The following is a 16,090-nucleotide window of genomic DNA, read 5'->3' as shown; positions in this document are numbered from 1 at the left end:
CTCTTCAATGGGAAACTGACATTAGTAATTCCAATAATGTGGCACTTATATTGTATTTTAGTTCTAAAACAAAATATTTATATTCATAAATTCATAAATCACGTTGAAAAGTGGGGGGACAGCCGGCCGCCCCTGGGACGGTTGAGGGACATCCCTGGTTGTCCTTGAAATGGACGGTCATCCCCCCATGTTTCCGGTGTCGTCCCCACCCTTAGGATATATTTCCACCAATTTTCGGCAAACTGGAAATGCCGAGGAGCATCCCCCCGTCCCTGGACACATACTCATCCCCGAAACAGGTCTGAATTACCCGGAAACGTGTCCCTAGGCATGCTTGGTAATTTATTTAAAGGTTTGAAATCATAACCTGCAAATGCACAGGTAGCAGCAAAGAATATACTATACAAATGTGTTCAGCAGACTTTTTCATTCCTCACATCACATACCTCGTTTATAATGCGTTTCAGCAAACTAGCAGATTTCAGCATGTTCAAGCAACTTCCATATCCAACACCAATTAGCACACACTTAGAATAGGGTTTTTTAATGCCTTACTGCAGGTTTGAAATGCTCTTTCAACATATACATGCTATTCCTTTTTCTTCCAACATAGTGCTTTGAGCAACATGCTGGCATTTCATTTTGTTTTGCAGCACAAACTTCAATGCCAATACCAGCATCTTTCATTGCTTAAGACAAATTTCAAAGCCTTTCCATCTTCATTGCTCCCCCATAGACGTGGCATTTTCATTGCTTTAACTGTTGAAAAATAGGCATAACCATGAGACAGACAAACAGTGTATAGTGTATACCGTATAATATTACCATGAACTACCCATTCAAAAAATGGGTTATATCAACAAATATAAATATTTGCTAACGTACAATCTGCCCCTTGGTCCCTACATTTTTTAAAAATTCACTTCACAATGATTGCTAACTTAATCAACCAAGCATTTTTCATTTAGCTTTAGGATTGCTGACCGAATAACTTCTCCATTCAACATGGTGGTGTCAACTCAACGTTATCGCTTATATGCTTACACACTAAAGTGGCTAGCTCCCAAGGTTAGGGTTATACCTAGACCCAGATCTAAATCTCGAGGGTTCGTTCATGATGACCCTACAAATGTATTCCTTTTGTAAAATCAGAGGCTTCATAGTTTGTACGTTAATGATAGAGAGAGTTCATCCTTTTCTCTTGTATGAGATCTTTAATCTGTCTTTAGATCTTGACTATGAATTGAGCATAAGCTTTCAATCAAGTCCAATTACAATAAAATGATAACAAATTGCCATCAAGTGTCTGTCTTATACCAAAAATACCAATCATTTGTGTGTGTATACACAAATTCACACAAGGGTCATATCATTCCATAATCCCAAGTTCATACAATGATTGGCTCAATCATACACTACTTATGTACATGGTGACGAGTTCATGTACACATCACAAGTACAATAGTGACTAGCTCATACACACATCACAATTGACTAAGATTAAGCTTACATCACATATACCCATTGTGAACAATCCACATGGATGCAACCCACTGCATGCATCATCCCACTATCTAGTTCACAATCACATAAATTTGTTAGCATATCTCACTTGAAAAAGGAATGTCGATACATCCCATACTACACCATGGGTCCCATCCTTTTCTCAATCCACCGTCATCTATGACTATGATCAAGTAACCCATACTACTTGATGTTATCACTGGCAAGGGCATCAGTAACAACGTGCACAAAATTTGAGGCCATTTACTCAAGTACATAATTAACATGTACACAGTGAGTGACTAACACATTCACTATGAGTGACTAATAGCTACCCTTTTAATGCACCCCGAATAGAAAAGGAATGCTGGTGCATACATATTACACTGTGGGTCTCATCTTTTTCTCTGATCTTCTGCTCCAATCATGATGATGACAAGAATCCCATGCTATTTATGACACCATCAAACAATTAGAAAGAAGATTTGGTATATCCCATACTACAATGGAGGTCGACCCTCCATCCCAAGGGTCATATAGGCTTAAGTGAGGTTTCCACAAGTAGTGAGTCTATCCAACCTAATGGATTCCAACTTCAATCGCCCTTAGGCCACTGAGGACAATTTTGTCCACCTAGGAATAAGTAGCTTCCAACATATACCACCTTGTGACCTTAATGATATTGTCAGCTCTCTTCTTCACATTATGGGTAGCACTTGGCATTGATCACCCTTGTGCTATAGGTGACTGCTTGCTAACCCTCTCAATACAATGGTTAACTTCAGTTACTGTTACCCGTACAGTAGGGTAACTATTGGCTCAATTGTTTTTGTATCATAACTAGGGTAGCCCTTGGCAATTCTTTACCTCCTTGAATGATGTGAACGTTGGCTAACCCTTATAGTAGCCCAGGCATCGATCATTGGCATGATCCAATGATTGCCTATCATTGCCCAAGTATTTTGAAGATTCACACTTGTGTGGGTGTTATTGCCATGCACATATAATCTACATATAATAGGGGTTACAAGTACCGGTCAAGTGGACTTAAATATGTCTATTACAATCATGTGATTCAGGAGTCTATACATAGAGTACTATAGGTTTGGAGTTGAATTTCACAAACACATAAGATTCACATTGAATGAATCCATATGAGATAGCCTATACTCAACATGTACACATAAACAAATATTGACTCTAAAGCAGTTATATCCATCTATTTCATTTGAATTGTTAACCAGTTCTTTAGAAAGATACAAGGGCAAAAAATTGCAACCTTAATAATACTTTAGTTTTGCCTACTAATAGCATAGACAATCTTAAAGAATGTCATCCCAAGCTCAATACAAAATCAGGCACATAGTTACAACAATTAGACCATTTGTAGCTTATAAGAAAATTCGTTGTTTTTCCAATTAAATCCAATTAGCCAAATTTTACATCATTATTGGATATGAGTTACCAAGTTCTCTTAACTCATCCATAACCATCTAATACAAATTTCAGCTGCAAATTGAATCCTACTAAAGAGGGAAGGTCAAACAAGTTGAGGAACAACCCCAACCTTGGAGTTATTCCTTAAACCCTTTCCCTATGAATTTGAGGTCAGAGGGGCATCCTTCGCCGAAGGACTTTCTATATACTCCCTTCTAATTAGGATTGGAATCACATGTAGTTCTCCTCACAAGGTCTCCTGAAGGACATACACACAGGTTTCCATACTCAAGGTTTCATTAACTACTGTGTCCTACTCCAACAAGGTTCCTTTAAATGATTCCCAATAGTAATGACAAGCAGGGAATTCCAACACCATTCCCTATTCAGCTGCAATGTCCTCTAATGGGACCCTCTTATAGAAAGACCTTGAATCACAATTTTAGTGCATAGTAAATACAATAGAGGGACACTATTGTCAACTAAAGCTTGGTCTGGAACCTGCAAAGCAGGTTAGTCAACATTTCCATTATGCTATGATAGATCATATATTCAGCATTCTTTATATATTGCCCAGTTTATATGAAGGATTCAACAACCCTTTCTCTCCCTACACTTGTCCTCATTATAGAGCTCAAGGAGAATCACACAATGTGCCTCGAGTCTATCCCTCTCCAACAAGCCCAAGAGCACCAAGGACCTCATCAACTTGGCCTCTTGGTCCACAATCGGGTTTGGCATACCTGGTGGAGTCTAGTGCTCTTGCTTCCTTGTATTCTCCCTCCAAAATTGGATGGTGAGATTGAAAGGTGTTACAAACTCCATCATATAATTTACTTAATTGTCATATGAATAGTTAGTGATAGAAAGGCATTATTAAACTGTCATACCTATTTCAGTCTATATTAATATTACTATTAAATTCTGCATAAGATCATTATCAGGCTTCATATATTAAGCATACATATTCAGCTCATCCCCATGCATACCGCCAAGAACAAAGATGTCACTGCCTGTAACTTAATAACAGCTCTGATCTGATCCGATCCATGGTGCTGTCACTGGACGCTTTTGATTACTTTCCTTTATATCTCTCAATGTGAGGGAGAGGTCACACCTCTTCATCATGTCTGTCCTTTGGCAAGAGACATGCCCCTTCCACCATTAGCACCCTTTGAAAGAGTGCAACTCTTCATTATATCTGTCCCTTTGAAAGGGACACAACCTTCATGATCAGATCTGCACTTCTGATTCCACAATTATCCCCTTTTCAAATGAGGTTCTCTTCTCCCTTTTATATCCCATGTTTGAGGGAGTCACAACTTTTGCTTCCCTGCCTTTTGACCATTCATTAACTTAATTAAATTCTAATTATATTTAATTATATTATTATATATTTTAATAAATTTTATTTTTATTCTTTTGAATTTTATTATTATTATTTATTATCAAATTCTATTTCAAAGTGGGGACATTACATCAGCAAACCTAAACTATAACACTTCCATCTAACGACATCCAGATCTCAAATTAAGCCTCACCACCTTTATTATTCATAATCCAATGTGAGCATCCTAGAATTTCTTATATCTCATTAACATAATGGCTGAGTGGAATACACATCAACCAGAACTTCTTTTTGGTTGCATAGATAGATTGTGACAATTAAGATAAATAGAGGGAGTCATTAGATCTCTACAGCCTCTTCAACCTTCCCACTGGGTATGAACTGCTGAATTTATCAACGCCAACATATGTGACAATTATTTATCATCTCATGCTAACCCTAATAGAATACAGGGTTTAATATGTATGGACATTTCAGCCAACTCTAATTCCCACTTGTCTTCAATTTATCAAATAAAAGTCAAGTTGATTGTCACCCAATTCATACTGACAGTGGCTTACATCATGAGAATCAGATCATACATAAGAATATACATAACATCATAATCAACATAATCATAAGTCCGAACAAATCAAGTACAAGACATAATTAATCAAAATACATTTTTAATGCAATAATAATGCAAAGCCTCAAATGGCTCTATGAAGTCAACATAATCATAAGTCTGAACAAATTCAAGCACAAGACATAATTAATCAAAATACAATTTTAATGCTATAATAATGCAAAGCCTCAAATGGCTTTATGAAGATGTCCTACTATAACATGATTCAATAACATGAATGTCATAATCGTACTATATTGTGACATTTTTCTGAAGATGCTTAATAACAATATAATCTTGCTTTCAGCACGAACAATTCTTGATTCGAACCAAACCTAATCCATTAGATCATTAAAAGAAGACGAACACTCTTTCATAACAATAATAGCATTCTTAACCTTCTGATTTTGTTTATCCTAGGGTGTAACTCGATACTCCTTTACTAAGTCAACCCATTAGAACAATCCATTTAAAATATTGTCAACAACTTATTAGAATTATCGTCTTTCTATCAATTTGGTAGTTCCATCACTACAACTGATTGTACTAAGCTTGAGGAACAATTATATCCTGACAAAGGTGAAAGCACAATGATTGCTCTACTAGGGGGATTACTTTACATAATTTTCAAAAAACCTCTATTTTAAAGAAGTTTTGATTGCTTATAAATGATACAATATATTTATTTATTATAAAGATATGCGAGACATATGTAAACTACAAAACTACCCATCCAACTCAAGAGTCTAATTCAACAAGAGAAACACATGAATCAATGGTTAACCAAAAGAACCTCTACATAACACCACTGAACATTGTAACCTGCAATGCTAATGATCTTGAGAATGCCCACTAAGCAAATTGGAGTTGCATTTTTCTCTAAATTACATTAGGCTTATCCTCTACCTTACCCAAAAATCGTTCGACACCTCATTCCCATGCTCTTGCCATGTCTAGGCAATTAGAACTTTCTCCAATTGTGTACATTCACGCATGACCTATTTAATTTAAATCTCAAATGCGCTACATTCAACCAAAATGATATTTCAAGATCTCTAATCTCAAATGGATAACGTTCAACTTTGAACCATTTTCATAAGTCTTCAAATGGTCAAAGATTTTTGTTATGCTACACTTACCGTATATAACTCAAATCCTTGCCCAAGATTTCCCTAAGAAAAAAATCTCTTCATTTCAATAAAAAGATGTAAGTGGTATATGAAACTCATTCAGTCTTGGAATCTATCAAGATACAAAGATTAGAGGCAAATGGTTCTTTTTTTTTCATATGGAACTCTTGAAACTAGGTAATGTTGGAGTAAAATGAGCTGTCTTTGCAACTAAATTAAATTATGTTATGAAAATAATACCAAGAAATGTGAATCGGAAGGAATGGAAAATGCCTCGGAAGTAAAGTTGTAATCTACTAATATTGCAAAGAGATGCTGAAAGTTGAAAGTAGAGTACCATATTTGGACCTTATCTATAATGACTATTTCTTTTTGGTCCTTTTAAATTTCATATACCATCCTTTTATTTACTTTAGTGGATGTTTATGGTCTCAAATAGGGCACCCATACTTGAGCCATTTTCTAATGCTCTAACGGGTATCCATAACTTTTTCTAAAGCTCTCATGTGATGTAGTCAAGGAGAATGTTGGTAATTGTTTGGCTTTACACTTGCCAATTATGTTTGCTTGAAAATTGCTAAGCCTTTTAAAAAAATCCATTTCATGCAAGCCTTGTATTCCATGATAATACATTTCCTTGGAGGTATTCCATCCAACCTCCTATGCCTCATCAATGCTTCCATATCCGCATTCCTCTCTTCTTGAGCAATCACCATCGACCACTTCTTTTTCTCTTGATCCAGTCTTCTCTACTATGCAAACTCCAGATTGTACAACCTCCTTTCCGTCCATACTCTTCTCCTTCACTTCGTGTTTTTCTTCTCAAACAAAGCCTATGTAAGCTGATTATGGGGTCGTGGAGGTTTTAATGTAGCTTAGTTGTTTGTTTTTCCACACGACCTGCAGAATCAAGCCATCCAAGGATAGAGACGCCATGCCCTACTAGCCAAGCAACCATTCCTACCGTACTTGCACTATTCTTATTTAATGTAGGTTGTATCCTCCACCCTCTTCTCTTATTTCAATACACTTTTTAATTTACTTTATATATTCTATTTGTTTCAGTGACAACACAATGTCCACATGAAATGGTCCTTTTGATTGGGATGTGATTGTAGGGAGTTGAGCTGGCTGTTTTTCCCAAAAGGAGCATCTATTCAGGAAATCTCTACCATCCTAGTTAAGGATCTCACAAGAGGCTGTTAAACTATGTCACAAATCCTAAGGGGGATATGATTTGATACACTACAAAAAAACCACAACTGTTAATGAATGGGCTAGGGAGTTCTATAATGAATGGTTCAAAAGGCACAACACCCATTGTAGGTTTTGCAAAGGGGGTAGCAAGCTGAGTGGGCTTGATTTTCTGGGAGAAATCCATGGCTAACCATGCTTGATACAGAGCAGTATTGCAATGGGCGATCTCCCAAGAACTCTCGATGCTTCACTCATGTGAGCATTGCCTAGATGCAATGAGTGCCAAGTGGACGATTCATGCACATGAGAGATGAGTTCTTGTGAATCACTACTCATGAAATAGTGGTTGATAAAGATTGTTTCAGAACTACATATTTGAATCCCAATAAAACATCATATATTGCAAAAATAGCACCTAAATGTAATTTTACAATACTTGATAAGAATTGCTCCTTTTTGTTAATATTTTTTATATTATCTCTATTTATTAAATTTTAATTTTTCTTGATATTATTCATTAGTGTTGTTAAAAGCTAAAATTCTTACTTTTGGGGCATACTGAGTCATTGTAGAGTAAGAGTCCTGCTTTTTATAATGCCACAATCCCCTAAAGGTACCGTGCGCCGAATCATGTCCCCCTCCCTCATGGCAACATTGGCTACTCAAGTCATAATCTCTGAACCATCTACATTTTTTTTAGTGATAAGTCATTGTCTCTGCTACCATCCACTTTATGGAATTTTTGTGCACTCAATTCATAATTTCTTTGACCATCCTCATATGGGAGTGTTTGCCTACTCCACTCATCATTTTTGCCAGCATATTAAGAAGAATATTATCTAATTAACTCAGTATCACTGCTACAACCCCTTGTTGGGACTGCTGGTTAATTATATGATTGTATCATATATACATAGAATCTAAAACAAACTGACTAGGGAGGCAATGGGGTCAGTAGACCTCTAAAAGTAAACTGCAAACGCTCAAAAGTAACTCTATGCAAAGCTGAAACAACATGTGTTATGCTTCTGCAGAAAGTCAACAGTTCACAAGAAAATCCAATGCTATCATGCTTGTGCAGAATGCCAATAATTAACAAGAAAATCCAATTTCAATATGCTTCTGCAGAAAGTCAATACTTAAGAAGAAAATCAAATGCCACATAAATAGGTCAATACAACCACAAAGGTTTAACACAGCAAGGAAAGCTTGATTCTACATTGCCAACAGCAAAAGGCAAAACCATCACAATGTTAATGTCGCTGAGTTGGCCAACACTGGTACTCGCCTCTATAAACTGTTTCTAAATTCTTCTTTTGTTTGCTGCCTTGGGAAGTATGCTGGGCCTTAAGAAAATGGCAGGCAAAAAAGTGGTATGGTCAACTGGAGTAACTAGTAAGCCTATAAATACAAAATTCAATGAGATGAAAGTAGGCTGACATCAGGCAGGTTGGTTAGTCAGCCACAAATTAAATAAAAAATCATTAATCTGATGAAGGTTGTCTAGGAGAGAGATTGGGTCCTTTTGATGTCATTTAAGTTAGATATTGTCCAACTTGATGTAACAAATTCCTTGCAGTGGCCACATTGGCATAGACAAACCGTAAAGCATTCTGCAGAGATAAATAAAACACTTTCAAGTGAGTAAGATTATTAATTTTTGTAGTCAAATCCTTGTAGTAGGCTCCTTTGTAATATGTCAACAAATCGCTGCATTACCTAGACTGCCTTTGATGCCCATTGAAATTTATTCAATTTTCCATAGTTACCAGGAGACCCATCTCCTATCCCTCGAGACGCATACCGGAGATGGAGACGCGTCTCCGGAAACTTCTTGATGCATAGGGTGCTTTTGGCTGCCATCTCCTGTCGTCTCCAAAGTCTCCCGACCAAAAATTGATGTCTCCTGCTAGAAAACTTGGGGAAAAATGCAGTAAAAAGGTAAAAAAAAAGGGGGAAAATAAATAAGATAAGCTTGTAGCAAAGCAAAGTCGTAGGGAAATGACTAATAAGGAAACTATTTCTAAGGAAGACAAAAATCAATGCAAAGTTATAATGATTGGATCTATTGATAGTGTAGACTTTTTGAGAGAACTGATTTCTTATCATTGTAATAGTCTAAAGAGAAATTGCCTTTACTATTTAGCCAACAGTATTGAGTGTGCCAACAGTATTGAGTTTAAGCAATTTTAATTTCAATTTTAAAGTTAATGTTAAACTTTACCACTGTTCTTGTTTTCAAAGTTCTCTGTCATGATATTTTTTGGAAATTATTAAATTATATTTTAAAAAAAATTGGTGTCTCCAAGTATCTCCGTCTCCTATTTTTTAAAATTAGTCGTGTTGAAAATAGATAGCTAGTTTGGATTAAACTTGATTAAATTTTAATGTTGCCTAGTGGCAATTAAAATTTAAATATATATTGTAATAACTTGAGCGATTACATGTGCTATTGGGCTGGGCCCAAATTGGACAATATTGTAACTTGTAAAATTAAGGTAGGCCCTAAATTGAGCGCTAAAGGCAGATTGTAAAATGTAATTTGAATATGAAAAAGGGCGGCAACCTTGCCCAGCCGACTTGGGTAAATTATGAGGATGAATCTTGTATATAAACAAGATTCATCTTTGACATCAATCATCCATCTATCAAGCGAATATCTCATCTATCTTCTGCGATCTGAATCTCCTATCTTGACACCTTGAGCGAATCTGATCATCAAATCAGATAATCAGTTTGTGCGAACCTGAGTAACATTGCGTGAAGTTGGTGCACGATCTAAGCCTCCATTATGCTGCGATCTGGTCTGATTATTGAGCGAATTTGTTAGGCATCTTGGTGGGCGAACTTGTGGTTAAATATTGCTGTGATCTTCCTCTCCAAGTAGCGCCGATATTCTGCCTTTCTGAGACAGCGAAATTGATTGATTTGGTTTGGGCAAAGTCTTGGTGAATCTGCCCTAGACCGATATCACAATCAGAGAAGTAATCTGATCTATACTGTACATGTAATCTGCTTATGATTAAAAGATTTGATCTGGATCTTTGATGCTGGGTTTTTCCTCCAAGAGGGAGGTTTTCCCAGGGTATTTTGGTGTCTATTGTGTCGTGTGTTTGCATTTTGAATTAATTTCTGAGTTTACCTAATTCTGATCACTAAAATTAACAAGTCGTAACAGTACCGGTACAGTCTCCATAGTCTCCAAGTACCCCCATCTCCTGGTAACCTTGAATTTTCCCTTTCTCCTGGCATTTCAGGATAGGCTAGGGGATTTGGCCTAGTTTCAAGTAGCATTTGGCAACTTACTTTGTAATCTCTTTACTAGTGCAGAAATAATCACTCCAAACATTTGTTATTCTTCAATGTTTTTTATTTTGATAAATTGGTAAACACTTGATGTAATCTTCTCTTACAATGCTGTTTTGCTCGGAAGCAACATTCAAGGAGTATCTTCACTAAAAAGTTATGTTAGTTTGCATTTAGCCTTGTAGGGCTAGGCTTGCATTATTGTCACATATTACACAGGGAGCATGCGCAGCAGAGCTTGAACCCAGGTTACTGACATGGAAATTGCTCATCTTTAGCACAAGACCATGGTCCATTGGACTCCATCTTTTGCTTGGCTTTATGAGCACTCCACTGAGATGTAATGTGTAACTCAACTTGTGCTCTCCTTAGTTAATTTCTGTACTCAAGCAGTTTTCTGTCAGCCAGGAGTTGAAAATTCACAAAGTGAACTGGTCTAGAGATTGTTACAAAATGTTAGGTTAAAACGTTTGTTTTTACAAGCTTTTGCTAAAATATGGTCCTGGAGCACAGACGAAGCAGGATGTGTCACTGCATGCCATTCTGAAACTTGTCATTCTCAGAAAATTGAAGGATAATATAATTGACCTTGTATGGATGTTAGGAAATTCAAATAACGAAATATTTGTGATGAGTTGGAATTTTTTTGTGTGGCTATAATAGGTTTATGGAGGAGACTACAAATAGCAAATAATCAAAAGAATCTTTTCTTATCTTACAAGTGAGCCGTAGAGTGGTAGTAATGAGCACCCTCAGGTTTGCCAGATCGGCAATCGAGGAGTCAAATTTTAGAGTTTTCAAAGTCTCATAGTAGTTTGTCCCTGGTAATTGGATCATCATAGACAATCCTGTCTTCGGTATGAGTTGACATATGAATGATGAGCAAGAATTATGTGTCTATTGATTTTTTCTTAACAGATTGCTGGAATTCAATAGTGTTATCAGCTAAACTTTTTGCATCATTTCACACAAAAATGGTTGTCTCAAATACTAGTTCATTTCATTAAATTCTTAAATAATAACGTTTCATCTGAAATGCATTTACTAGCTGACTGCATGTTTAAAGAGATATAGCAAAGAATTAGAAGAATGCATTTGGCTTTAAAGCATGAGAAATATAACTTGATACGGGCATTTATCATTCGTTCTACACATTGATTTTCTGTCATACTTTTCATTTGTTAACACGATCTAGGATTTAATTTTTTAATTAAAGGTGTTTGTCTGAATACCTGTGATTCCTGTTCTTCTTCAGTGGGAAAGTTTTTCGACGCTTTGTGCCTATGGGTAATATTCTAGCAGCAGTTATAAATGAAGCTGTCACACCCTTCACTTGCTATTGGTACTTGGCTTTGATTGTAAGAGATGAAAGAAAGCTCGTTTTGGTTTTTCAGGTGAGCACATACTGAAACTATGGTCTTGTTTAAAGAGTGGGTTTTGGTTTATCTTATCTTCTGTTCTAAAAAATGTTGATCATCAGGAACTGCGACCACCATTGGATATGTTGGTTCCAATATGGAAATCTTTGTGCAGTGCCATTGCCAATAAAATGTTGCAGCAATCAAATGATGGAGATTGGTCTTCCTCATTTGCTTAGAGTTCAAATGATAGGTTACCTTGGGCATTTAAAAAATGAGTTGCAGATAAATTGTTCCTTTTTATTGTACACAAATTAGTGCACTCATAATTAGATTCCTCAAAGAAATTCGTCTCACACGCTTGTGTAAAGACTAAGTAGCACAGACCTTGGATTTCAAGAGCAAATCTGTTTTGTGGAATTAGGATTTATTTCTCCTGGCCAAGAATTTTAACAGCTCCTCCATATGGCTATTGCTTTCTCATGTTTGAAATGGGTTTTCAGTTTGCCAATTTGGGATTGTCCTGTGTATTATACTAACTTGCTGTTCTATGGAAGTGTACATTGTTTGCCATAGTAGATATCTGAGGCACAAAATATCCAATCTCTTGGGTATTTCTTCTTTCCCAAACACAGTTAAGAATTTGATAGATACCCATCTCTTGCAGTCAACCCTTTTACAGGAATATGCACTATATTCGTTGTCTGGCATTACTTGGGTCAATGCATGAGCAAGTCTTTCATATTAAACTGTTCTATGTTCATCAAATTTATGTCAGAATTTAGTGCCCCATTGAACCAAATAATCATTTTCATCCAAATTCTGTTGTCTCTGAGTTCCCTCTCTTGCATAGAACATAGCTATTCACATGTTTAGGAATGCCTACTTGGTAACTGACAGAGTACTAACGTGTATCAGTGATAGGATGGATTATATTAAACTGTATGCATGCAGGATTCTTGGATATATGAAACCAAAGTAAAGGCTTATTAACTATGTTCTATGACATTTTTAGGACAAGGCAGAGATGGCAGGTATTGCGGGGATGTGTTTTGTTGGGCAACAATGCTGGGTGTACATTTTTTGGGGATGGCAGGTGACAATACTATGTTAACATTTTTAAGATAAACAGGGACAAATTTAAAGTAGTAAAATTTAAAATAGCCATGCCGTCTTGTTAGACATGAAAAAGCATTGTAAGCAGTAGAAGTTTCAGAAACTTTTAGATCATTTTAAGGAGCGTATTGTTCAGCCAAAATATAAAGTAGTAAAATTCAAAATAGTCATGCCGTCTTGTTAGACATTAAAAAGCATTGTAAGCAGTGTTTTGTTGGGCAACAATGCTGGGTGTACATTTTTTGGTGATGGCAGGTGACAATACTATGTTAACATTTTTAAGATAAACGGGGACAAATTTAAAGTAGTAAAATTCAAAATAGTCACGCTGTCTTGTTAGACATGAAAAAGCATTGTAAGCAATAGAAGTTTCAGAAACTTTTAGATCATTTTAAGGAGTGTATTGTTCAGCCAAAATAAGATTTAAATGCCTTTTTTTGAACAAAGAATCTCATGTTTAGTAATGAAAGGCCTTTTTGATAGTTAGAATTATAGTTCGAAAACTTGGACTCACAGAAAACTCTGCGCTGAAATTTTAGACGGGGTAATTGTTGCACAAGAGGCTATCCATACTCTTCAAAACACAAATAAAGCAGGGATGATCATAAAACTAGACATAACAAAGGCTTATGACAATGTAGATTGGCGTTTTTTATGCAAGATAATGCAAGCATTTGGCTTCAATAATCAATGGATTAAGTTGGTGTTTGAATGCATCTCAACACTGAAGTTCTCAATTCTGATAAACGGGAAACCTGAAGGCTACTTCTCATCCTCCAAGGGTATCAGACAAGGAGACCTATTGTCTCCCTTCCTTCTCATTATTATGGCAGAAGCCTTTGGCAGAGGAATTAGAGACTTGCAAAACTGAAAGTTAATAGAAGGAATTAAGATTACAAGAAATTTCATTGCCACTCATCATCAGATTGTAGACGATAATCTTTTGCTAGGAGCAGCCAAAGTTAAAGAAGCATCTCAATTCCTAAGCCGCCTAACCTCATATGGTAAAGCTTCGGGTAAGATTGTTAATAGGGAGAAATCAGAAATCTATTTTTTTTCAACCCCTCAGCCAATAGAAGGAAGAATCCTAAAAACTCTTAATTGCAGGAAGGGCAGTCTGCCATGTATATATTTGGGAGTACCAATAGACAAATGATTAAGGAACTCAAAACTGTGGGACCCTTTGAAATAAAAAATGGATTAGAGTATTAATTCATGGAAAGGTAGGTGGCTTTCATGGGCAGGTAGAGTGGTAATGCTACATGCAGTCATCTCAGCTCTTCCCATTTATCTCGTCATATCTGGCATTAACATCAAGGATGAATGCTTTCATCATTAAGAAAATGAGGAATTTTTTCTGGCAAAGCATGGAGGAGAAGAATAGAATAGCTCTAATAGCTTGGGATAAAATTTGTAAACCAAAGGCCTTAGGTGGCTTGGGGATCCGCAATGAGCAACTCCAAAACTAGGCATTAGGAGCTAAACTTGTCTAGAAAATGATTAAGGACCCAACAACAAGATGGGTGAGATTAGTGCAAGCCAAATACATAGTGGTTGAAGAACCAAGAAATTTTATGAGAGTAAGTAATCTGCCTAAGGGATCTAGGATCTAGAATTTTATTCTCAAGAGTAGATTCCTAGTGGCAATTTTTTTTTTTGGGATGTCCATGATGGCTCATCATGCCTGTTTTGGGAAGATTCTTGGGGTGGCTACCCAAATTTAGACAGTTTAATTTCAATTCAGAACACTAGCTTGGCTAAAACAAAACTGGGGTATCTATGTTAGAGATTATGTAGCATTTACAAAAGGTAACTCTACTTTGGATTGGTCTTGGAAGAGCTTCGAAGGTCTACCTCTCCCTTGTAATGAAATAGATCAACTGTTAGGGATTATTAAGAACAGGCAGTTGGTTTTTAGGAATGGTAAGGACTCTCCTATCTGGACTCCTTCCAATTCAGGTCAATACAATGCCAAGGAAGGTTACCATCTTTTAGCTAACCAAGCAGAAAATAATGACTTAGGAATCCCACAAAAAGCTCTTTTGGAACAGCAAACCAATACCAAAAGCTGGTGTCTTTGCTTTGTTAGCAACCAAAAAGAAGATACTAACAACTGAGAAATTCAAGAAAATGGGTTTTGAGGGCCCTTCAAGGTGTGTCCTTTGTAAAGCACATGAGAAAATCATAGATCATCCCCTTCTTAATTGCCCTTTCTTAGCCAAGTGCTAGAGATGGCTATGTGCCAAGTGAGGGTGGATTACAACTTTTCCCAATGATATTGTCACCCTATTCCAAGGTTGGCCAATTAGACCAAATGATGGCCTACTTAGTTCTCTATGGGAAATCAACCCTTCTAGCCTCATATGGGAAGTATGGAAGGAACGTAATAGGAGAACTTTTGATAATAAAGCAAGAAATCTAGAATCAGTCCTTAATTCTATTGAAGCATCAATTGTGGAAAATATTAATGGTAAGCTAGCATTTAATCCAAATACCAAAAAAGGCTTCACAGATTGGGATGCCAAGATTAAATCTAGATGGAATGGAATTAAGGTCCCTCCATTTATAGGAAAGAAGCATCTAGAAAGAAACCGAGTTGTTTGGACTCCCTGAAAGAAAGGATGACTTAAGTTGAATTTTGATGGTGCATCCAAAGGCAACCCAGGCCCTTCTGGTGCTGGATGTGTTGTCAAAGACCACGAACGAACCTTTAAAGGCAAAATAATTATCTCCATTCCACTTGATACCAATAACATTGTTGAATTCAATGCTCTTTTGCTGGGCCTCATTGAATGTTCTAAGAGAGGAATTAAGAATCTTGAAGTCGAAGGGGACTCTGCAATTGTTATTAATGCTATCAGGACAACTAGAACCCCCAACTGAAGATTGCATGCTTTGCTGGGAATTTTTTTATCAACCTTGGAAAATTTTGATTTTTTTCTTGCAGGCATATCTACAGGGAATCAAATACAAAAGGAAATCTTCTATCCAAATCGGTTGCAGACGGGCTTGAATTGAGTTGGTGGGTGGATGATCTTAAGAACCAAAGGAATTAATGATGGTTCCCCTCTGATGATGATGTGGTAGACCA

The 16,090-nt window shown here is 36.6% G+C and overlaps 1 protein-coding gene across 2 annotated transcripts in view; it reads left to right on the top strand.

The window, feature by feature from the left end:
• LOC131042495 (uncharacterized) overlaps positions 1-12,463 on the top strand; it is a 55,079-nt gene extending 42,616 nt beyond the window's left edge. For both annotated transcript variants that reach the window (XM_057975804.2, XM_057975803.2), the window contains exons 5-6: positions 11,781-11,919; positions 12,006-12,463. In XM_057975804.2, coding sequence (XP_057831787.1) covers positions 11,781-11,919; positions 12,006-12,122 — 256 coding nt within the window. In that variant the 3' untranslated portion in view covers positions 12,123-12,463. The remainder of the gene's footprint in view (positions 1-11,780; positions 11,920-12,005) is intronic.
• The last annotated feature ends 3,627 nt before the right edge of the window (positions 12,464-16,090 follow it).

The sequence above is a fragment of the Cryptomeria japonica genome, chromosome 1 (assembly GCF_030272615.1).
Source record: "Cryptomeria japonica chromosome 1, Sugi_1.0, whole genome shotgun sequence".
NCBI classification, from domain to species: domain Eukaryota; kingdom Viridiplantae; phylum Streptophyta; class Pinopsida; order Cupressales; family Cupressaceae; genus Cryptomeria; species Cryptomeria japonica.
This window is presented reverse-complemented; position numbering and strand designations above follow the sequence as displayed.